The sequence below is a fragment of the Cervus elaphus genome, chromosome 30 (genome assembly GCF_910594005.1).
Source record: "Cervus elaphus chromosome 30, mCerEla1.1, whole genome shotgun sequence".
NCBI classification, from domain to species: domain Eukaryota; kingdom Metazoa; phylum Chordata; class Mammalia; order Artiodactyla; family Cervidae; genus Cervus; species Cervus elaphus.
This window is the reverse complement of record NC_057844.1, coordinates 16898927-16923814: the sequence shown is the minus strand read 5'-3', so window position 1 is coordinate 16923814 and position 24888 is coordinate 16898927. Positions and strand designations below refer to the sequence as shown.

Here is a 24888-nt window from a genome sequence, read left to right as displayed (position 1 = left end):
GAGAGTCTACGAAAAGACCAAAGACAACGTTAGACCACTGATAACATGGGCATCTAAGAAGACCAAAGTCTAAGTTAATAATATGAATTGTAAGAATTGAAAGAGAAAATGGAAAAAAGAAATATTTTGAGAGTGAAATTGATGGTACTTGAATACAGTGGACCTTGGAAAACTCAGAATGGGTTTCATGAGTGGGCATGCTGTTCATTAAAGTAAGGAAATATATGAAGAGAGGTGTACCTTTGAAAAACACATTTTTGGGGAAGGATACAGAAGATGAGATGTATTAAGTGATGTTCCTTTCCATTTTCTTTGAAGTCTGGAACTTTGTCAGTGTGGTTGGGAAGATAGTTTTCATTTGTCAGAAAAAGCTTGCCTGAGTAAAGCAGTCTATTCCCTAACATTGCTATAATCAGAAATTTCAAGTGTGAATTGCTATAAATTACAGTATTGAATTTGTTTCAGGTTGTTTTGTAATCTTTGTGACATTAGTATGACCCCCAAACCAGGAATTCAGACAGTCAAAGACATGAGTATATAGCTTTCCAGGAACTAGCGTGTAGTACATGGAACAATTTTAAATTTAAATTGATTTCAGCAAAAGTGAAAAAAAAAAAGTGGGGGTGTAAGGGAACTGACTTCTAGTCCTGAGAGCCTCATGTATTTACCATCTCTGTGACTTTGATAAATCAACTTTTGGACCATAAATTCTAAGAAGAGAAGGAGGAAAAGGGGAGGTGGACAGAGTTTAGTTTTCTTTCAATTTTAAAATTCTATGAACTTTCATAGCTTGACATATAACCTCTAAAGAATAAGCATGGATAATTCTTATCTTTTTTATCTGTGATAAGAAAGGAAATTCAAATTACTATATTGACCCCTTCCCTACAAATATCCTAAAATTATTCTGCTTAATAAGTTGATGATAGAGATTTCATGTACAAACCCTGTTGGCCATATTGTGTTAGGACCTTTATGACTAACTAGTAAACATTAGTTTGTAGTGTGAAAATAGAGACATTGTAGTAGCCTAGATCCTAGCACAGTGACCTGCTTTTCAAAAATGGCTATCTCTGTGGAAAGGTTCATGCCATTTTCTTAGACATTTTTTGATCCCAGACTAATTTCTTGCTCAATTGGGCATATTGGGCAGCATGCATTCAGTCTGTTTATATGATTCATGTATTAAAAAAAAATATATATATATGTATATAAATGTGATGAGGTTATCATTATCATTTAACATTTTAAGAAAACAGCTCTTCCTCTGAGTAGTTATATGATTAAAGTTTTCAGTTTATTAGTAGTTATTTATAAATACAGATCACTAATATGAAACACTTTTTATATTATTTCAAGATTGCTAAGCATCAGTACCCTTAATATTCTAGTTTATGATAAATTGATATCTCAGCAACAAATACTGACATGTTTTGTTCTACTATATTTTCCTCACATAGTAGCTGCACTTTGTGTATATATTTTCGGCCTGAAATTAGAGGTGTGACTTACGAGGGAAATTTTTTTTTTCCTTCAGCTCCTATGTTCTACACCTCCTGCTGCCCCTATCCTTTGCCACCAGTGTTCTCAGGCCCTGCTGGGGGGACAGAGAAGATCAGAGGTGAAGGGTAGAGATGGCAGAAAGTGGGGTTGGAGCAGTGGGCTGGAGGCAGGGTAGGGAGCATGCAGAGAAAGATGAGAGGAGGATCCGCGGGAGGTGGGAGCGGGGTTGATGGGAGCAGAACACAGAGTAGTTAGAGGGCAAGTAAAAGTTACCTTTAAGAAAAGAATATTTTTAAACATCTAGTGGTGATTATTTGGATGATTAAATTAAAAGTAAATATAGTACCTGATTTATATTTGTTGCCAGTGTGACCCTATACACAGATAAAGTTAAGATTTGCCATACCGTCTTAATAGCTTTTATCTGTCAAATTAGTCACTGATGAAACTTGATTTTCATTCTAGATCAAAGACCAAGCTCACCAATTCGACATCAGGGAAGGAATGACGAGCTTGAGCGTGATGAAAGAAGAGAGGAACGAAGAGTAGACAGAACGGATGATAGAAGAGACGAAAGGGCTAGGGAGAGAGACCGGGAACGGGAGCGCGAGCGGGAGAGAGAGCGCGAGCGCGAGCGGGACCGGGAGAGAGAGAAAGAAAGGGAACTGGAAAGAGAGCGGGCGCGGGAGCGGGAGCGCGAGAGAGAGAGAGAGAAGGAGAGAGACCGGGAGCGGGAGCGCGACCGGGAGCACGACAGAGAGAGGGAGAGAGAGCGGGAGCGCGACCGGGAGAAAGAGCGCGAGCGCGAGCGCGAAGAGAGGGAGCGGGAGCGCGAGCGGGAGCGGGAGCGGGAGCGCGAGCGGGAGAGAGCGAGGGAGCGGGAGCGCGAGCGCGAGCGCCAGAGGGAGTGGGAAGAGAAGGAGAAAGCGCGCGAGGACCGCAGGGAAAAGCGGGAAGACGTCCGAGAAGACCGGAACCCCAGAGACGGCCACGAGGAGAGAAAGGCCAAGTAAGTGGCCGCCAGCCGGGCTTCTGCACGTCAGTGGAGGAATTCAGAACGTTCCGTACTTTAAGTTTCTCTACGGCCCCTAATGCCCTGTTCATTTTTTTTTCTTTTTTCTTTTCATTTATTTTTATTAGTTGGAGGCTAATTACTTTACAATATTGTAGTGGTTTTTGTTATACATTGACATGAATCAGCCATGGATTTACATGTATTCCCCATCCCGATTCCCCCTCCCACCTACCCAGTTCATTCTTTTTCCTCTCTGCGTTTTCGTGTATCTCAGCTTTATTATCTATACTTGGCATGCAACATCTTTTGAATTGTCAAGGGAAAAAAGTAAGTTTTCTTATTCTTTTATTTCTGTATCCAACGGATACAGTTAATAATTTTTGTTTACTGTTTGCAGCCATTTTTGATGGCACATTGGTTTATTTGACTGCTAGAGACTTGTTTTTAACAGGAATCCAACCGAACAGTGGTAGAACCAGTGGATTTGTGTCCCATCCCTTCATATCCACTGTATAACTAGTTAATAGAGTTGCTTTGTCACCAGGACATAATGCTTGTCCTGTTCCTGATAGTCCTTTATGAGTTTTGTGTACTTAGAAGTTTAGAGTCACTGCCCGCAGGCTGCAGAAGCACTCATAATGTCTTAGAACTGAGGAACTTCTGGAACCACCAAAGAAGATGAGAGAGAGGTTTCCTCTCTGGACTGTGGAGTTATAGTTGTTGTTGTTGTTTTGTTTAGTACGGGCTTCCCAGGTGGATCAGTGGTAAAGAACCTGCCTGCCAAGCAAGATACGTGAGTTGGATCCCTGGGTTGGGAAGATCCCCTGGAGAAGGAAATGGCAACCCACTCCAGTATTCTTGCCTGAGAAATCCCATGGATAGAGGAGCCTGGTGGGCTACAGTCCATGGCATTGCAAAGGTTACTGCAGTAAAAAGACGTGTTGTTATTATATACTGAGGGCATTTTCTCATTTCTTTTCTCTCACTTTTTTTTTTTTAATACCAAAAAATTTATTTGCTCAGGTATGTGGGAAGTCCAGGGTTAGTTTTTATTTGTTCTGATGTGATTATACTCAGATTCTCAAAGCATCAAGAATGGTATTTCTGCACTGTTTTCTTATGTATTAGTTTTAGACTTAGAAAAGTTTTCCCCAAATGATGGTTAGGATGACCCCAGGGTTATACCTGTCAGCTCAGTTATAGCCTTCAGTTGAGGAGTAAACAAGAGAGCTGACCAGTCACTATAGCCACGAGAATCCCAGACTCTGATTGGTCAGTTTTGAGGTTTTACAGACCCAAAACTGAACATCTGAATTAAAGGCCTTTTTTTTTTTTAATGCCAACTAGAATAGAGGATACAGTTAAATTTGTTAAGACAAAACTGAAAATCATTTATATAGCTTTAGTTTCTTTGTCCCTACTTCTAGCTCATTTGCATCATGGTGAATACACTCTCTGATTTAGGCATTTTTCATCATTGCTGTTACGGATTTTGGTTATAGACAAACAACATACCACAGAAATGGAGGCTTCTTCCATTAGGTCTTCCCTTCCCTTCAGTCTGCAGCCGTGGTTTTCTATAGTTCACTCTCTGGCTTCTCTCACTCCACATTAAAAATTATCTCACATTAAACATAAAATTCAGATATTACTTTTAACACATGTAGGCACAAAATATGTATTATTTCTCTTTTCCCTGGCCTCTAACTCTGTATCTTCTAAGATTAAAATTCTGAAATATTTGTTATTTATTTTTTAGTCCTATGCTTTGATTATAATTTTCATGCTTCTGATCTCAATGTACAGTAGCCAGAATTTCTTTGAGCTTGTCGTGGTTAAATATTCCAAGTATTGACAAGGGCCGCAGAAATTTAATAGTCAGCTGCTCAATAAAGTAACTTGGTATATGAGATAAATATCTTGATGTTTTCATCTATTGTCATCTCAGTATATTGTCATGGTGGAAGTTTAAAACCACCACCGTTTATTTGGTCATGATTCTGTGGGTTTGCAGTTTGACTCAGCAGAGTGGCTCTCCTGTTGGTCTCATGTAGGATCACTCTGTTTCTCCAGTCACTCTAGCCGGTTAGCTAGGTCTGAATAACCCCAAATGGCCTTCCTCACATGTCTGGCGATTGGTGCTGGTTGTTGCTTGGGGCATCTTGACCTCTTTTTCTCTAATAATCTAAACTCTGTTTTTGCATATGATAGTAGAAACATACCAAGAAGGCAAAAGCAGAAGCTGAAAGGCCTCTTGAGTCCTAAATCTCCAGACTTACCACAGTGTCATTTTCACCACATCCTCTTGTCATACATAGTAAGTCACTGGGTTAGCCCAGATTCAAAGGATGGGGAAATAGACTACCTGATGATGGCAGGAGCTTTAGATAAGGAACTGTTACAAGCTTGGGCCTGTCAGTTGTCACACTACATCTGGGGCCTCATTTCCTACCTGGTTGCTCCTCTGTATAAGCGAGCCATCAAGGAGGTACCTGTGCTCATGCGCTGCAGTGTTGCTCAACTTCTGGCCATCGCATTTATAAACAGTGTTTGTTAAAAAGAAAAAGTGGTCAGAATTCAGTGAGAATGTAGGAAAACCCTAGAGTAACTTAAGTATCCAGAGATACAGAACACTAGTCATCTCAGGTTTAGCTAAAGAATAAGAAATAGTGAACATATGAATTATTTTATTAATTTGTCATTAAGTAGATGATTTAGTTCTGAGAAGTGAGTTAGAACCAATTTTTACTAGTGTGCCCACAACATGACAGGCACTGGGCTTACGACATAACAAATTTATTCCTCACTGCAGTTTTATGAGATGGACCCCCATTTTTCACCTATATTCATATGAAAAAGCTAAGAATGACTTCAAAGAATTTACCTAAGATTGCATAATAAAGTAACATGACTAAAAGTTGAACTCAAGTCTTGTTTGACCCTAAAGCCAATACTAGATTTTCTCATTTGGCTTTCCAACAAAAGGTATTTCTATATCATAAAACAGTAAAACTGATGAATAAGTTTCAGTAGGGTTCAATCCTCTGCTGTGTTACCACTTTACAGTAATTAAATCTGACGAATTTCAGTGAGTGATTGATTCTACATGTATGGTGAAAAAAAGCAGAGATGGCGCCATGTATTTTAAGTCCACAATCGTTAAGTCTCAACAAATGAAGAATTTTGTTAAAGATGCTAAATAAATGCCCTTTGTATGATACAGATAGCTTTGATAATATTGTTATCCTACAATTACATATTCTAGTTACAGTAAGAAATAATAGTAAAAACAAAACAAAACAAAACGTGGTAAAGAAATCTTTTTCATCCCCTGGAATCTTATAAATTATGTTTGTCTGATTTAGGAAGCGCTATAGAAATGAAGGGAGTCCTAGCCCTCGTCAGTCACCTAAGCGCCGGCGAGAGCATTCTCCTGATAGTGACGCCTACAACAGTGGAGATGATAAAAGTAAGCAGAATCTGTGTTCCCTGTTTCTAGAGTCATATTCATTTGTAACCATGAGACAATTCTTTTACATCAATAGGAAATGATGAATTAAGATTTAAAATTTTTACTTGCTCTGCTGCTTCTGAATATATCATATTGTGACTAAAAAAAAGTATGTGTTTGAAATATATAGTCATTTTACCACAGTGGCACTTGTCATTTCCCACTAGTTGTAGTAAAGCCATACTTCGGTTTTTACTGAAATTATTGTAATTTTTAAACCTTTAAAATGAAAAGGGAGAGAATAGTTTGTTATTTATAGGTAACATGCAATATTGTTAACATGATAAGAGTCTGATGACTTTTATCTTTCTGTCTAGATGAAAAACACAGACTCTTGAGCCAGGTTGTTCGACCTCAAGAATCACGTTCTCTTAGTCCATCACACCTTACAGAAGACAGGCAGGGTAGATGGAGAGAAGATGATCGTAAACCAGAAAGAAAAGAAAGTTCAAGGCGCTATGAAGAGCTAGATTTCAAAGAGAAAGTTTCTTCTGTAGATAAGCAGAGAGAACAGACAGAAATCACAGAGAGCTCCAGAACTCGTTCACAAGACCTGACAGGACACCACCCATCCGAAGATCGAGACATCTCTGATGGAGCTCATGAGGAGAACAAGAGAAAAGCAAAGATACAAAAGAAACCTATTAAGAGAAAGAAAGATGATGATGTTGGAGTAGGGAGGGGAAACACAGAGACAGTGTCTGAAGATGGTCAAGTATTTTCACCAAAAAAAGGACAGAAGAAGAAAAGTGTTGAAAAAAAGCGTAAGAGGTCCAGAGGTGATTCTGACATCTCTGATGAAGAAACCGTGCAGCAGAGTAAGAAGAAAAGAGGCCCGAGGACTCCACCTATCACAGCCAAAGAGGAACTGGCTGACATGTCCAATGATAAGGATGGCGCTCTAGAGGACCCTCAGAAGAAAGAAGATACAGCGTTCAGTGACTGGTCTGATGAGGACGTGCCTGACCGCACGGACATGACGGAGCCAGAGCATGTGGCCACTGCCGCCACCCCTGGAAGGACCCCTTCCCCATCTTCTCTCCCTCCTCCCCCGCCTCCTCTGGCTGCTGCCGCGACCACCCCTGCCGCGGCCTTCGGCACATCGACCACCACCATTTCCACCTCCGCCCTCCTCACCACCAATACCTCTTTTACCAGTGAAGACTCCCATAGGAAGTGCCACAGAACACGAGCGGAAAAGGTAGAGGCGCCTCATGTTACTATAGAAGACGCACCACATCGCAAGCCAGTGGATCAGAAGCGGAGCAGCAGCCTCGGCAGCAATCGGAGTAATCGCAGTCACACCTCTGGCCGTCTCCGCTCCCCATCCAACGACTCTGCTCATCGAAGTGGGGATGACCAGAACGGTCGAAAGAGAGTGCTGCATAGCGGCTCAAGAGACAGAGAAAAAACCAAAAGTCTGGAAATCACAGGAGAGAGAAAATCCAGGATTGACCAGCTAAAGCGTGGAGAACCTAGTCGAAGTACTTCCTCAGGTAATAAAAACAAATTATAACCTAACCAGTGTTTCTTATGTGAGTATGTTTTGTATGTTTTTTTTTTTTTTTTGTCATACATTGATTTAATCAGCCATGGATTTACATGTATTCCCAATCCCGATCCCCCCTCCCACCTCCTTCGCATTGTAATTTTAAAGTAAATGCTAAGTTGTTTATACACTGCCTTAAATTTTTCAAGGAGCTTAAAAAGCTTAGCCATCCCACCATGATGTTACCTATTATCACATTAATACCAATAGAGTAGAGGTATATTCAGTGACGTCACTCAGTTTAACATCAGCATTTTAGTAGTATATTTTGGTGGAAAGCACTTACATGTTCAGGTTCTCTATTGATGCCTAAAAATTTTAACCTTCTGGTTCTGCTTCTTGCAACCAATGCTTTTTCTCTGTTGACCGGGTAAATAAGGTAGTGGGGAGGTACATAATGAAATGATCAGTTCTATTAATGCTTACTAATGTTTACATACCTATTTCTTTAAAGATCTTTTGTGGTTATAGTGGAAATAAACAAGGAAACAAATATGCTTTTTGCACATTTGACACTACTGAAGAGTGGTGGATGTTTTTCTTTGAGATGGATTTTTTCCTTAAGATGAGTTCTTTGGATAATTTAAAACAAGTACAGAAAAAGTGAAATTGTAAGTTTTAAAAGACCTTGTGTTAAAGCGTTTTATTTCTGTTTTATCATGTGTTAAGTCTTTGTATATGGTACATTGATTTTAGATCGCCAGGATTCAAGAAGCCATAGTTCCAGAAGAAGTTCTCCTGAGTCAGATCGACAGGTCCACTCAAGATCGGGGTCGTTTGATAGCAGAGAGAGGCTTCAAGAGCGTGACCGTTATGAGCACGAGAGAGAGCGGGAGCGAGAAAGGAGGGACGTGCGACAGAGAGACTGGGAGCGGGATGCCGATAAAGATTGGCCCCGGAATAGGGACCGGGACCGACTGCGGGAACGGGAGAGGGAACGGGACAAGAGGAGAGACTTGGACAGGGAGAGGGAGAGACTACTCTCCGATGCCCTGGAAAGGGACCGGGAGAGGGACAGGGACAGGACGTTTGAGGGTTCTCAAGTAGAGTCTGTAAAACGCAGTGAAGTCAAGCTGGAGAGTGAACATGACAGAGACCTAGAAGTCGGTTCCCGAGACACTGGAGCTTTGGATAAAGAAAGGCTGGATAAAGATCTGGGATCTGTGCAGGGATTTGAAGATACAAGTAAAGCTGAGAGGACTGAGAGTGTGGAAGGTGAGTGTCACTCCTTTCCGTCTGTTTCACTGCCCCATTTTTTCTCAGATCTCATAGGAAACCAGTACTTCCTTTTGAAGGGTCATCTGATATGATTATTGACTCCATCATTTTAGGGAAAATAGATTTTATAAGGAAAAGGCCTATGATACTTAAAAAACTTGTTCCCCTCGTTAGTACTTTTAAGGTAGACTTGGTTCTAATAAGCCTAAATGAGATAAAATTATAGTCATCCTTCAGTCTCTCAGTATCTGCAGGAATGGGTTCCAGAGCCTGCCATAGGTAGTAAAATCTGAGGATGCTGAGGTCCCTTATTAAAACTGACTCCCAGCTCCTAGAATGAGGGACTCTGAGAAGGCCACGTACACCCTTTTACCCAGTCAGAGCCAGCTGCCACTGCGTGACCCTCCATCGTCCACCCCCACCCCCAGCCTGCTGTACAGACTGACTCACCTCTGTGTTCTCTGGGTGGTCTCCCTCCTCAGGCCTTCTCTGAGCCTCTCTTCCCATTGCCTGACAGACCTTTTCCCTCCTATCTTTTCTTACTCAAAAGCAAGTCCCAGTTTATGCATTATTTCCTCTGAAGCTGTCTCTGCTAAAGGTGCTTAGTCTTTCAAATTGCCAAAGCACCTTGTTTATACATCTTTAATAGCATCTCTGCACCATATTGTAAATTATTTTCCATGGTTCTCTCCCCATTATATTGTACTCCTTTGTTAGGCACCATAGGTTTTTATTTCTTTATCTTCGAGCCTTTAGCAAGGACACAATAAATAGCTGATGCATGAAAATCTGTCCTGCCTGTCCATACCTGTCCTACGTCTTATTCTGTGGTGAATTATAGTCCAGGGTAACAATAGTAATGGCCTCCCCTGAGAATGCTCCTGGAAATTCTGCCTCCATGAACTGTCCAGTTCTGATACCAGTGCTTATGTACCCTTTCCACTTCAAGCCCCCAAGAAACTTCTGGGATGCTTAGTACATGAGCAGTAATATTTTACATTCCTTTTATTTGCTGTATTGTAGCACTAGTCCCAGAATAAAGTTGTTCACATTCTTGTAAAACTATAAACATCCTTGTATCTTTTGGTTATTTGGTTAGATATATTTTAGTACACCAAACTGTTAACATATTTTTTTCTACTTGACAACATTTCTACCTCAGTGGTCATCACATTCATTTTTATCTAAAATTTGAATTTCAGTAGCATCAATTTGTGAGCCATAGTACTGTTGGAGGTACAACCTTGGGGTATAATTGAATGTAATTTGAACTAATCATTATAATCACTCTTCTGTGATTGGAATTTGTGCCCTTCATCCCTAAAATATACTATTCATTGGTTGTGACCGTGGATAATGTGGCATGGAGATTTAGAAGTGAAATGAAAAACTTTACCCACTTAAAGTAGGACAATGAGTTTGATAAGCTTGAAAAGTTAGAAATCCTTTTATTTGCATTTATGTTTAGATGTATATTTGTATAATGAAGCTGTTAAATTGTTTATAAGTGAATTGGTGGGGGTATGAGATTAGTACAGAATTTAATAGAGTAGAAAATTATTAGAATGACTAGAAACATCCCATAGTTTATTTGCTGCAAGTTTATATCTATAAAGGATACTGTTGCATTTTGAAACCTAGTGTTGTAAACTCAATAAAGTATATGGATAGAACCTGCTTAGAAATCTTAAATGTACTGTGTAGTACTATGATAATTCAAGTTTACAAGTAACTCACCAAGAGACAAAGCTTTAGCATAAGTAGTTGAGACAAGTTGGTAAATAAAGAAATGGAAGATACACTAGTGGTTACTAACAAAAATACTTTAAAATTATATTACAGCAATCTTTTAAAATTGCATTTATTAATTAAAGGAAAACATTGGAATAGGGAAGATGAATTGGGAGATTGGTGGCGGAGGGGGATGGGGATTAATGGCACTTAAATTTCTACCTCACCACTGTAGAGTTCTTCATATCATGAATAAAATATTATGAGCTAAGATTTAAACTTCATATTAATTCTAGTAATTAGTTTGCAAGCTTTTTAAAATTGAATAATTTTGATAAAGAAATTAATGCATCCTTTTGAAATTAGTGGATTTCTCTGAATTAGTTTTATTATAAACAGTTAACTAGTACTAATATGTTAGGTTGTAAGATTATAATTAAATATGAGAAATCTACCACTATTTCGATACTGCTGTCCATACTGTGCTCTTGTCATTAAAACTAAATTTAATTCATTTTTAAGTTTTCTTTTGGAATTATCAAGTGTTTTGGAGAGTTAAGAAATGTATTGTGTTTTAAATGTTTTAATTTATGTAAATGTAAATTAAATTACATTTACATTTATGTAAATATAAATGGTTTAAATTAAAAATGCTTCTCAATTTTTTTAGTGTGCCCAGCCTCTCCTCTTTGGTTTCACTTAGATGTCCCTTTCCCTTAATGCTCTCTTTGGCATGAAATTAATTTTTCTGTTTAGCAGGAGACGATGAATCCAAGCTAGATGATGCTCATTCATTGGGATCTGGTGCTGGAGAAGGATACGAGCCAATTAGTGATGATGAACTAGATGAAATTCTGGCAGGTGATGCTGAAAAGCGGGAGGACCAACAGGATGAGGAGAAGATGCCAGGTAATCATTGCAGAGGTGGTTGAACATAAAAGATATTTAATTATGATATTGAGGTATTCTTTGTTCCCTTTCATGCTTAAGAATTGATAAAACACAGAATCTTCCCAGTTGTGTTTTAATTAACATTGAAAGGCCAGTAAAGCAAAAATTATAGTTATTATGCTCTGTTCATTTTTAAATAGACATTGCCTATAAATTGAAAATGGCAGTATCTAAAATAGCACAATTGTAAGATTTCCTTTCCAGAGTTTGATTCCTATTGCAGGACCTGGAATTTAAAACAGATGGTAGGTATATGGTACAGAGCTTCACAACTATGTTCCACAAACTGTTGAAATGACCATTCAGAAACTTAAAAACTTGAGGTTGTATTTGAACACTGTTTCTATACTTCTCTTGATTTTCTAAATTCAGTGATATTTTCACTTGTAGTGAAATATTCACTTATGGTAAGCCAGAGCTTACTCCAATGACTGTGCCATGAGTCAGCAACCTTTATTGTTGTTGTTGAATCATCCCAATTAGTCTCATTATTACTAACAGTTTATCACGGTAAGGGCTTCTGGGTATGTAGAATATTAAATCTTTATTTTGACTTAATTTGCTCTTGTATTTTACAGTTTTTTATACTAATGTATAATGTATGTATGTTATCTTTATTATTATCAGCTATTAGGTGTTTCTGAATAGAACATTATTTTGTTAATTTCCTAAACTGTTCCTTGTCAGTGGATAGATTATTCTCAATTTTAATTCTAGCCACTGCCTGATTCTTAAAGTTATTTCATAATGAATTATTTTTTTAAAAAGTAGTGTCTGTGTGTTTGTCTGTTTGTGCATGTACACATGGAAATTAAATACATTCCTAGATTTAATGAACCCTTGGACGATTCTGGTACCAAGTTTCAAAGTGTCAGACCTAGTCTTAGTGAAATAGTGGAATTCTTTCATTGAGACTCTCTGAAGCAATTTAAAGGCATTATTTGTAGGAATGGGTTTGCTCAGGGGCTTGTTTGCTTGCTTTTTGTTTGTTTTGGATTTTTCTTTATTGAAGTATAATGACATAAATTAATTTCAGGTGCACAACATAGTGATTAGACATTTGTATATACGTTGCAACATGATCACCACATTGTCTAGTTACCTTGACATGGTGTCATCTACCGCCATGCAGAGTTACACAGTTTTTTTCCTTGTGATGAGAACTTTTCATACTTTCTAGCAACTTTTAATGTTGGAATACAATGTTGTTGACTAGAGTCACCACACTATACATTGCATTGCCATGATTTATTTATCCTTGCAAGTTTGTACCTCTTGATACCCTTCAACCATTTTGTCTAACCTTCAGATCCCTCCCCCTCTGAAAACCACCAATCTCTTTATCTATGAGTTTGGATTTCTTTTTGTTTGTTTGATTCTTTTAGATTCCACATATAAAAGAAATGCGGATGGGTGGGAGCACTTGCCTAAGACCTCTTTACTATTTTCCTTTGGTGAGGAAGTTTATTTGTAAAATTTCTTAGATTCTAAATACTAGTTTTTATAGAAAATCTTTTAAGAATATGCCTTTTTTTATTTAAATTACTTATTGTTTGCTTTCCTGTGTCTTTCAATCTGTATTTCTCGCTGGATAACAGGAATGGTATTTCTTGGTGTAAGAAAATTCTATAACTTTTTGTAGATCCGCTAGATGTGATAGACGTGGATTGGTCTGGTCTTATGCCAAAGCATCCAAAAGAGCCACGAGAGCCTGGGGCCGCGCTCCTAAAATTCACACCTGGAGCTGTTATGCTGCGAGTTGGCATTTCTAAAAAGTTGGCTGGTCCTGAGCTCTTTACGAAAGTCAAAGAAACATGTCAGAGACTTTTAGAAAAGCCCAAAGGTAATTCCATCCCAATTTTAAGTGTGTAATATCTAATATAAATATGAAGATGCCTTTGAAAAGGATTCTGTTCTGTTCTTATGTAGCAGTTATAAGAATTTTTTTTTAAAGAATCATTTATTTTCATTATTTAATCCTCATGGTCAAAGTTTAAGAAAATTTAAACCTACAGATGAGTTGTAAACATAACGCAATGATCTTTCTGCATCAAAATTACTTTTTTAACAGGTAAGTGTGATAGTGCTCGGTGGTTTGCCCAGGGATAAATGAAGTAGATCTTAGGAAAGTGAACTTAGATATTTTTCATATCTAAACAGATTGATAATCTTGGCAGTGCTTTCCCCTGGGAAATGGAGAATTTTGCTCAAATGCAAATATTTAGGTTGAGCCTTTTACAAAGTGCTTAAGAACTCAGTCTGTGAACCAGATGGCCTGGATTCCAATAGGTACACCACTTACTAGCTATGGTTAATCTATATGTTACTGTCACCATCTGCAAACTGGGAGTTATTATACCACCAAGCCACCTGATTGTTAGGAGGAGCAAATGAGTTATCACAAGTAAAACACTTAGAATAGTTTCTGACATGCAGTGATGCCTAGTAAATATTACTACTGCTATTTAGTTTGAAAATATTTTATCACATTGATTTTAGACAGTGAAAATAGCTACAGCTTTTTATTATTCCAGAACATTTTTAGTTTGTAGATTTTTTTTTTCTCCTGTTATTTGAAACCTACTTCACTGTGTTTTGGCAGCTTACTGGGCTTCCCTGGTAGCTCAGCTGGTAAAGAATCCACCTGCAATGCAGGAGACCCCAATTTGATTCCTGGGCTGGGAAGTTCTCCTGGAGAAGGGATAGGCTACCCACTCCAGTATTCTTGGGCTTCCCTGGTGGTTCAGATGGTAAAGAATCCCTAGGTGCAGGAAACCTAGGTTCAGTCCCTGGGTTGGGAATATCCCCTGTGTTTTGGCAGCTCATTAATACTTTATTATATCATGTTCATGAGGTGAAAAAGTTTGAGGTAAAAGTATTGAGCTTTTTACTAATATAAAATTGAAAAAAGTTTATGTTGCATGAATACATGTTCTCTCTTCAGCTGTTAGCATAAGCAGTAACTCTCTTGATTTTAATAGGGCCCAATATACATACTGTGTGTGTATTAATCTGACAAGTGACCAGTGTCTTAAGTTCTTGTCCCATTCTTTCTCCCTTGTTTGGCTCTGTGATCTTAAGCATGTAACTCCTGTGGGCATAAAATGATGTGATGAAACCCCTAAGGTCTTACCTGCAGCTATTTGCTTCTGTGACTTTTGTTAGTGGCATTTCAGGTTAAAATCTGTTGCATAGTTAGCAAAATCAGACTATAGTTTATCCCTGACTAATGATCACTTAAACAATGAAAATATATACTGTGAAGAGGGATTTGATTTTTTCCTTAGCAAGTAGTCCAGGCTTCCCTGGTGGCTCAGACAGTAAAGTATCTGCCTGCAATGTGGGAGACCTGGGTTCGATCCCTGGGTGAGGACGATCCTCTGGAGGAGGAAAGGGCAACCCACTCCAGTGCTCTTGCCTGGAAAATCGCATGGGCAGAGGAGCCTGGTGGGCTACAGTCCATGGGGTCTCAAAGAGTTGGACACAGCTGAATGACTAACACTTTACCAAGTAGTCCTGTTTTTTGGTGGTGAGATAGCTTTATTAGAGAACTAATATATGATATTGAATAGAAGTTCTCTTAAGGAATAGGACTTTATTTACTGCTATATCCAGTGTCTGATGATCTGTACTACTAATTTTGCCATTGCCTTGAATAGTACCTGACACACAGTATTTGATAAATATTTGTGAAATAGCTATTACTCTTTTCAATTATTGACTGGTCCTGTTTTCTAAATTTTTCTTTCCTTTTTGTCTATTTTTAACAGATTTTCTCCTCACCTTGCAGGCTGTAACTTAAAGTGATTTTGATACATTGTCCCAGGTTTTTACAGTGACAAAATATTAGATAAAATTTGTAGATCATCTAACACCTAATAACTTTCCCAACAGAGTTTTGGGGGGACCACACAGTAGTCACATTATTATGGCAAGATTCAAATGTAGTAAAGTCCTGAACCTAGAACTTTGAGTAGTTGACAGTAAGCAATATATTGAATTTGATTTTACTAATTAACTTGAACTTTTCTTCTCATAGTAACCCATGTCTAAATTCTCTCTCCCCATTTTACTTTTCTTATATCTTAAAAAAAGTGACTATCAGAATATTTATTTTTGTTTGAGACTAGTGGCAAGACTGGGCTTCCCTGGTGGCTCAGTGGTAAAGAATCTGCCTGCAATTCAGGAGACTCAGGTTTGATCCCTGGGTCAGGAAGATCCCCTGGAAGAAGGCATGGCAAGCCACTCCAGTACTCTTACCTGGAGAATCCCCATGGACAGAGGAGCCTGGAGGGCTGCAATCCATGGGCTCGGTCGCACAGAGTTGGACACGACAGCAGCAGCAGCAAAACTGCGTGTTGGCGTTCTCTCACAGAGTACATGTTGTGTTTAATATACAAAATAATCTTCACCAGCATTGGTGAGTCACTCAGTCGTGTCCGACTCTCTGCGACCCCGTGGACTGTAGCCCACCAGGCTCCTCCGTCCATGGGATTCTCCAGGCAAGAGTACTGGAGTGGGTTGCCATTTCCTTCTCCAGGAGATCTTCCTGACCCAGGGAGTGAACCTGGGTCTCCCACATTGTAGGCAGACGCTTTACTGTCTGAGCCCCCGGAGAAGTCAGTGTTGGTGACTTTGATGATATATAGATTTTGTGGAATATTCATCCAAGCAGTTGTTAACATTTCTGTTTTCAGAAACCTTAATGTGTGTGTGTTTTTTGTTTTTTTTTGAAAGATGTAGACAGTCTCTTTGAACATGAACTTGGGGCTCTCAACATGGCTGCATTACTACGAAAAGAGGAAAGAGCAAATCTGCTTAGTAATCTTGGACCGTGTTGTAAAGCATTATGCTTCAGACGGGATTCTGCAATCCGAAAGCAGCTTGTTAAAAACGAGAAGGTACTGTTACTTAGAAAAATCAGAAAGTGTTGAGTCATATGTACATATTTTTCATTTGATTGCTCTGCAGTGAGGTTCAGGTCTCATAATCTGTTTTTATGAGTTGGTTTCCCAGTCATGTACACATCTAAGAGAAAGAATTTTATTAGAATTTATAATACCTTTTATTTTACTTTAATACTATTGAAGAACATTTCTTTTGAATAGCAAATTGTTACTGAGGCTTAAAGAAAATTTAAAATACTCTATTCTTATGAAATACTTCTCATTTGCAAAGTTTCTTTAAGTAATAAAATATACTGGAAATTTTAAGGAAAAACATTTCCCAGATACAGTGGTAAGGAGATTTTATTACTATATAGAGCATGTTTATATATATAGTGTTTATGAAAATATACCAAGTTGAAGGGAGAAAATAAATATAGGTGATTACATGTAAGCATTTACTTGAGAAGAATAAAGGGATTTGAAGCCAAACTATTTTCTGTTTGGTTCAGGTAAGGATCCCCAGTTGAGAGGCTGTATGGTTTGCAGTGTCATCAGACTCCTGCTCCCTTCTCTAATGTGCCATAGTACCCTTCAAAAATTATGATACCCAAAAACACCCCTGCAAATTTCTCACTGAGAACCATCATTCAGAACCTTGTAAATCCTTCCAGTTGAGGGCAGACCATGAACATGACATTATCAAAGTTCTGTTATGGTTTGGCTGTTATATCATTGGTTATAAGGGGTTAGAGTTGGGAATATGGTGGAGTACAGAGGGAAAACAAAGGAAGGTTTTTTTTGTTTTTTTTTAAATGATGAAATTTCTCTCTCCTGATTGTGGTCATGGTTTCTTATCTATAAACATGAGTTTAAAACTCATCAAACTGTATACATAAAAAGCCAGTTTTAGTGTATCACAGCTTTAAAAAAAAAACTTTTTTTGTAATGCAAATGTGACCAAGGCATCATTGTTCCTTTAAGGATTCTAGAAGAGAAATAGCAAGAGTGCTGGAAATAGCAAATCTTACCTTATTTCATCATGCATGGTTGCTGCTGCTAAGTCACTTCAGTCGTGTCCGACTCTGTGTGACCCCATGGACCGCAGCCCACCAGGCTCCTCTGTCCATGGGATTTTCCAGGCAAGAGTACTGGAGTGGGGTGCCATTGCCTTCTCCGTTATGCATAGTTGGAGGATGTTTAACAAAATTTTACGACAGTAATTTTCAAAACTTCTAAGATAGCTTTAGGTTCCAATAGTAGAGGTCTACCTCTTAGAACAAAGGAGGTGATAGTTTCTCAGTAGATTGCACGGATCAGCTGTCTTCTGGAGAATTTGTTCAGTTCTAGAGCTTGCATCTTATGGCACATTAGTAGACCAGTAAGGAGTGTGGAATGTTCGGTGCCCTGTGAAAGTAAGATTGAATTAGTGTGTAACTTCATGTAAGATTTTATTTCAACATGTGTAAGAAATCATACTGCTTAACAGTATAATGTGCCATGTGTTTTTTGTTTTGTCATTGGAAATGATGAAGTGAAAACTACTTGATTACCTGTCAGGGATTATCAAGAAGATTCCTACTTTAAGCGAGAAGTTAGACTAGGCACCCTCTAAAGATTGCTTTCTTTTCCTTGAGTCGGAAAACAGCATTTCTTAATTTTGCTTTTAAATATCCAGCACAGCCCACGTGGCACTATTGGTAAAGAACTTGCCTGCCAATGCAGGAGATGTTTGATCCCTGGGTTGGGAATCAAACCCAACCCTGGAGGAGGGCATGGCAGCCCACTCCAGTATGCTTGCCTGGAGAATCCCATGGACAGAGGTGCCTGGCAGGCTACAGTCCATGGGGTCACAAAGAGTCTGACACGACTAAAGCGACGTAGCATGTATGCACAGCTAATTTAATACCTATCTCAAACTGATTTTTCTTATAACCGATTTTTGTTAGCAGTTAAACCTGTCTTTTCTACTGTGACCTAATCTACATCTTTTTAAATGTTTTCTCCAAATAGGGCACCGTAAAACAAGCTTATACAAATGCTCCAGTGGTAGACAATGAACTGTTACGACTGAGTCTTCGATTATTTAAGCGAAAGACCATGTGCCAAGCCCCAGGACCTGAAAAGACTGAAGATAATAAACTTTCACAGTCCAGTATCCAACAGGAACTGTGTGTGTCTTAAGACTGAAGTCCAGGTACATTTTTGGTACTATTTCCCTTCAGCAGTGCGTATTCTTTTTCAGAGTTCTGTGGTTTGACAAGCATTATTAGTGACGAAGACAGAAAAGACTTAACAGCCATGCTAAACTAGTGATGAACTTTTGATAAAGTTTAAAGACACTAGTTTGGCGAGCTTAAGATTTTACATAAATTTTCACACCGTCCAAAATAATGTGAAAGCATCTAGATTGAGTTGTTTATTCTGTACCTTTTGGTAAAACTGAAGCTTTTGAAAACAGTCGTCCTTACGCTTCTAGCCTACACAGATTTTTTATGAAATGGAGCCAGAGCCACTGACTTATGTACTGGATCATCCTGACAGAAACTGCGATTTTCTCCAGAAACAGTGTGTTCACTGAATGCACACACGCCATGCACCACTGTGATGCACAGGACACAGAGGGGTGCTGCTGTGTGTACGCCGGCCTCCCGCAGGAGCAAGCCACAATCCTGTTTTCTCTAATTCTAAGCAGAACTACTTAATGCCTCTTCAGTTTTTTAAAATATATGTGCATTGTTACAATGTATATTGGATATATTTCGATTCTCAATGGTTTTGTTATCAGAGATTGTCAACTATTTTTATTTTTAATAAATGTACCTTCCCTTTCCTTGTTCTAGATTTACTTTGTTCATTAATCTTGTTCCTGTTGTTCAAAAATGTTATCAACATTACATGTTTTGTACTTCAGATATTTTACTGCTCGAGTTATTGGACAGCTGTAAATAATGTGATAAGAGTTGAGGATGTACTTTAAGTATAGCTCAGTAATACTTGAAACAAACCATACTTTTCAGAACTGTAACCTTTGATTATATTAACCCGCCTCTAACCTATAATATATAAAACAATTTAATTTTTATAAGTTACAGTATATCTGTTTTATTTTGTATGTACATATTTAACTCATGAAGTGGACTCTTAGAAGTATCTGAAATGGACTCCAAACTGCAGAATTTGTGGGCAGACAACAAAAATAATGAAGGAAACCAATCAAAATTGTAATTTGCCAATTGCCTTTCACAGGTTTTTGTTAAAACTGTAATTCTACATTACCTGTCTCAGTAGTTTTGTACCTTTTCTCTATGGGTAATATACTGTAACAGGTTGAAAGTTTATATTCAGGAACATTCATCGTAGTCATTGTGCACTTAATTTTTATAAAATACTTACCCAGCAAAGGAAGTAGTCATATTTCCAAATGACCTGCAAAGCATATATAAGAAAATTGCAAGTAGCAAAGCAAAAACCAAAAAGGTAAGCAAAAAGATTCTTCAGGTGTCTGTTTCTTCTTACCAATTGGTAAATCTTTTGAATAAGGAAAAAATGTAAAATTCTTTAATGACCTGGAGAATGAATACCCTTTAGAAAATTACCTTCTGTTTTAGTGGATAATATTGTTCTCTGTAGCATAAAGATTTAAAGTCCTAGATTCTCTGAGTTCAAAGAAATGTGGAGTATAACAAAAGTTATGGTTATCCTGTTCTGTCCAGTGGCTTTTAGGAGTATTTCACAAGTTATTTCTTTACAGAATGAAAACTATATAGGTAGATTTGCCATTTAGTCAAATCTGTTGCCTTTTTAGTTTGAATATCTTCTGTTATGTTGTAAAAGAAAAATTTAAAACTCTTTTTTTGCTTAGTCACAGTACTCAGAGCTTTATGCTCCCAGTGGGAATGTAGTGTTATGTCTCATAATATTTTTAAATTTAAACATTCTGTGTATTGCTAGTCATATACTCATAAAGTTTTTCTAAAGCGAACTTTTGTTGGATTTTCCATAAAATTTCTTGGACCAGTATTCGTGGAAACATCTTTTGATCTATAAACTATTTGTTAGTAAAGTCTTCTGTCTTGTAACTGATGAAGTTTGTCCACTTGCCACATCTGGACTCTAGCTGCTTGCAATAAGAAGTTGTCCAGCTAGAGAAGAGGCAAGACTATGTCTGCAGTCCACAGTAAATAAAATGAGAGTTAACAGATAACTTACATTCTGTTGGTTTCTTTTGGGAGGGGCAGATGTCCTATTTTGTAGTCTTGTACTAACTTTTTCATAAAAAATTCTCACCATACTCAAGTAGTACCTTAATATGTTAAAATCTGACCTGTCACTTCTCTCTATTCTGATCAGTAACTGCAGGTTATCTTTCCCATCCTTCCCCATGACCACTTGTGACTTATCTCTATTAGTCTGAGAATTTGTGGCATCGGCAGAACATCCCCTGTTATTCAAAACAGTATCTATAGTGTCAGTGATGCTTTCAGTTCCTTATTTTAAAAGGATATGGGTTCCAGCTCAAGATAGGAACAGTTTCCTCTGAAAAAAGAATAACACAACAAAATTAGCCGAGAGCATCCTACAAGGGAAAACCCATTTCTAAGCTGGTAGGAAAGGCTGAGACAAAATCTCACCGTCAACTCCACTCTCAGTGTGGAGACCCACGCTCAGGAGGGAAGTTGCACCCCTGCGTTCTCCCTGAGGAGTGAAGAGTTTGAACTCCACATCTTGCATCGCAACTTCTAAGACCCGCCCTGGAGAGACAAGGCCCCTAAACAACAACATCAAGAGACCCCTGCTGAGACACCTTGTAATTAAGGTTCCGGTTAAAGACCAAGAGAGTATCTTTATCGGCAGCAAGAAAAAAACCACTTGATACTTAATAAAGGAAGCCCTATACGACTATCAGCAGACTTCACCAACAGGAACTTTACATGCCAGAAGGAAGTGCTAGGAGATATTCAAAGTGCTGAAAGGAAAAAAGCTTCCAACCAAGAATTCTCTGCCTGGCAAAGTTAACGGAGAGATTAAGACTTTCCTAGACAGGAAACGCTATTGTGATTAATCACCACTGGTCTCGGCCTTACAAGAAATGTTAAAGGGACTTTAAGCTGAAATGAAAGTATACTAATTATTAGCAAGAAAAGCAAAGTATAAATCTCTGGTAAAGATAAATATATAGTAAAATTCAGAAAAAGCTAATGTAACAGTAATGAGTTAAGTCCTTATAAGGCTAGTGTGCAGGTTAAAAGACAAAATTAGTAAAAATAACTTCTGCCACAATGATTTGTTAATGTTTGTTAATAAAAAGGTACAAATTTTAACATTTATAAATAAATTTTAAAATAAAATGGTGGGGATTACAATGTAGAATTTAATTACAATTAAGTATGAACTCAAGCTGTCATCAACTTAAAATAGACTGTAATAAATAAGTTGTTTTATGTAAGCATCATGGTACCACAAAGCAAAAACCTATAAAAGATACACAAAAGATAGAAAAATCTAAGCATACCACTACAGAAAATCAAATCACAAAGAAAGCAAGAAAAAAAAAAAGGAATTACAAAGTAGCCAGAAAACAACAAAATAAGTACATACTCACCAATAATTATATGTAACGAGACTACATTCTCAAAAGACATCAAGTGGCTGAATGGATTAAAAACCAAGACCTAGCTATATTCTGCCTACAGGAGATTCACTTCAAGTCTATGGACACACACAGACTGAAAACGAAGGAATAGCAGAAGATATTCCATGCAAATGGAAACCAAAAGAGAGCTGGAGCAGCTGTACTTACATCAAACAAAATAGACTTTTAAGACAAAAACTGTAGTAAGACGCAAAGAAGGTCATTGTATAATGATAAAGAGGTCAATCTGACAAGAGGATATAATGTTTTATAATATTTACATACCTGATATAGGAGCACCTAAATAAAGCAAATATTAATAAACCTACAAAGAAATTGACAATAGTAGTAGGTGACTTTAATATTCCATTTTCATCATGGATAGATCATCCAGATAAAAATTAATGAGGCAATATTTACCTTAAAAGGACATGTTGTACCAAGTGGACTTAGAAACATAATACAGAATATTCCACTCAAAATAACATTCTTCTTAAGCACACATGGAATATTTCCATGATAGATCATATGTTAGGCCACAAAACATATTAATAAGTTTAAGAACAAAACAGTATCAGTCATTTTTTCTGAGCACAATAGTATGACTAGAAGTCAATTACAAGAAAACTGGAAAATTCACAAGTATTTGGAGGCTACTTCAGTTGGTCAAAGAAGAAATCAAGAGAGAAATTTTAGAAGCTTGGAGACAGAGTGGTTCAGAGACATGCCAAAGATACGTCAGTTGGCTCATCAGAAGCTCAGGGCACAGGACAGGAAACTTCAGGTTATGGCTTCTGAAAAAAGTTATGGCTTCTAGGTCAGATTTTCCTCCTGACGTTAATGTACGTTAGATATATCTGTTAGCTGGGTAGATAGTGGGTAGATAGCAAACTATCTACCTACCTATCTACTTCTCCAATTAAGAGAATGGAATGGGAAAAAATTATTTACAATGTGACCAACAATGGCTTAATTTCTAAAATAAACAAATAGCTCATATAGCTCAACAAAAAACCCCAAACAACCCAACCCAAAAATGGACAGAAGCTCTGAATAGACATTTCTCCAAAGAAGACATACAGATGACCCAAGAGGCATGTAAAAAGATGTTCAACATTGCTAATTAATAGAGAAATGCAAATCACAACTACAATGAGATACATTTAAAAGTCTACAAACAATATATGCTGGAGAGGGTGTGAAGAAAAGAGAACTCTCCTACCTGTTGGTGGGAATGTAAATTGGTGCAACTGTACGGAACACAGTATGGAAGTTTCTCAGAAAACTAAAAATAGAATTACAATATGATCCAGCAATCCCACGCCTAGGCATACATCCTTGCAAAAACTAATTCAAAAAGATACATGTGCCCCTATATTCATAGCAGCACTATTGACAATAGCCAAGGTACAGAAACAAGCTAGATGTCCACTGACAGATGAATGGATAAAGATGTCCATGTATGCAATGGAATACTACTCAGTCATAAAAAGAATGAAAGAGTGCCATTTGCAGCAACATGGATGAATCCAGAAATTATATACTAAGTGAAGTCATGAAGAGAAAGATACTGAATGGTACCACTTATATGTGGAATCTAAAATAGGACACGAATCTATCAATAAAACAAATAGAATCACAGACACAGAGAATAGACTTGTGGTTGCCAAGGGGGAAGGGGTTGGAGGAAGGATGGAGTGGGAGTTTGGGGTGAGCAGATGTAAGCTTTATATATAAAAGGATAAAAAAGATCCAACTATATCACACAGAGAACTATATATTCCATGTCCTATGATAAACCATAATGGAAAAGAATATTTTGTAAAGTATATATAGCTGAATCACTTTAATTATCTAAGTCAACTATACTATGATTTTAAAATAAAATAATTATGGGAACTCCCTGAACATGGACTGGACTTGACTCAAAACAAATGGAGAAACATGAATGATAAAGGTGAGTGACTCAGCCTAGGTCATAAAAGACACTATAGTTTCTTATTTGCTCTCTTGGATCACTCTTTGAGGAAGCCAGCTGCCATGTCATGAGAACATTTCAAACCATTTTGCGGAGAAGTCCATGTGGAGAAACCAAGGCTTTGTGTCAATAGCCAGTTGAGTGCACCATCTTGGAAACAGATCCTCCAGCCCCAGTCAAGCCTTCAAGCCTTCTTTCTAGTTTCTTGGCTTAGTTTAATGCTGTTTTCACTGGATTTGTTCCTCATCAGAAGAGAAAAGATATGTCATTTAAATCACAGTTTTTACATTTGTAAAATGTAAAATATAAGCTATATCTCAATATAAGCTCAATATATACCTCAATATAAGCTATATCTAGAGCTAGCTGGGATTTGAAGATTACTGGAATATATTTTGCAGATCCTTCAAGCTGTATCCTTTAATCATTCCAGATAAATCTGTCAGCAGAATTCTTCTGTAGGTACATCTATATCCAAGAAAACTTTGGACCAGATAACAAAGGTCTGTTCAAATTAAAGGAGATAAGCATGTAAAATTGCTGTGTAAATTGTAATCTACTCTTCAAATACAAGATACCTGCAGCTATCCTTTTCATCTAACCAGTTCTTTGTAATGTTAATGGACTGAATTTCGTCCCTCTGTCAAGTTGATATGTTGAAATCCCAACCCCTAATACCACTGAACAAATACATCAGAAAGTAACATATTTGGAGATGTGGTCTTTAAAGAGGTGATTAAGTGATAATGAAACACTAATCCAATATGACAGTTGTTGCCCTTATAAGAAAAGGAAGAGACACCAGGAGTAGTGTGTATGCCCGAAGGAGGCAACAAGAGAGAGAACCATCTGCACACCAAGAAGAGAGGAAATCTCCCTGCCGGCACCTTGGTCTTGGATTTGCAGCCTCT

At 37.8% G+C, this 24888-nt stretch overlaps 1 protein-coding gene across 8 annotated transcripts in view; it reads left to right on the top strand.

The window, feature by feature from the left end:
* The window catches only part of ZC3H13 (zinc finger CCCH-type containing 13), a 98590-nt gene extending 78019 nt beyond the window's left edge, over positions 1 to 20571 (top strand). For 4 of the 8 annotated variants that reach the window (XM_043891692.1, XM_043891687.1, XM_043891686.1 and 1 more), the window contains 9 exons: positions 1969 to 2512; positions 3258 to 3311; positions 5884 to 5987; positions 6347 to 7525; positions 8275 to 8793; positions 11284 to 11436; positions 13121 to 13321; positions 16216 to 16379; positions 18378 to 20571. In XM_043891692.1, the coding sequence (XP_043747627.1) occupies positions 1969 to 2512; positions 3258 to 3311; positions 5884 to 5987; positions 6347 to 7525; positions 8275 to 8793; positions 11284 to 11436; positions 13121 to 13321; positions 16216 to 16379; positions 18378 to 18548 (3089 nt within the window). In that variant the 3' untranslated portion in view covers positions 18549 to 20571. The remainder of the gene's footprint in view (positions 1 to 1968; positions 2513 to 3257; positions 3312 to 5883; positions 5988 to 6346; positions 7526 to 8274; positions 8794 to 11283; positions 11437 to 13120; positions 13322 to 16215; positions 16380 to 18377) is intronic. The other 4 variants (XM_043891688.1, XM_043891689.1, XM_043891691.1 and 1 more) reach the window with 4 other exon arrangements.
* Positions 20572 to 24888: the final 4317 nt, after the last annotated feature.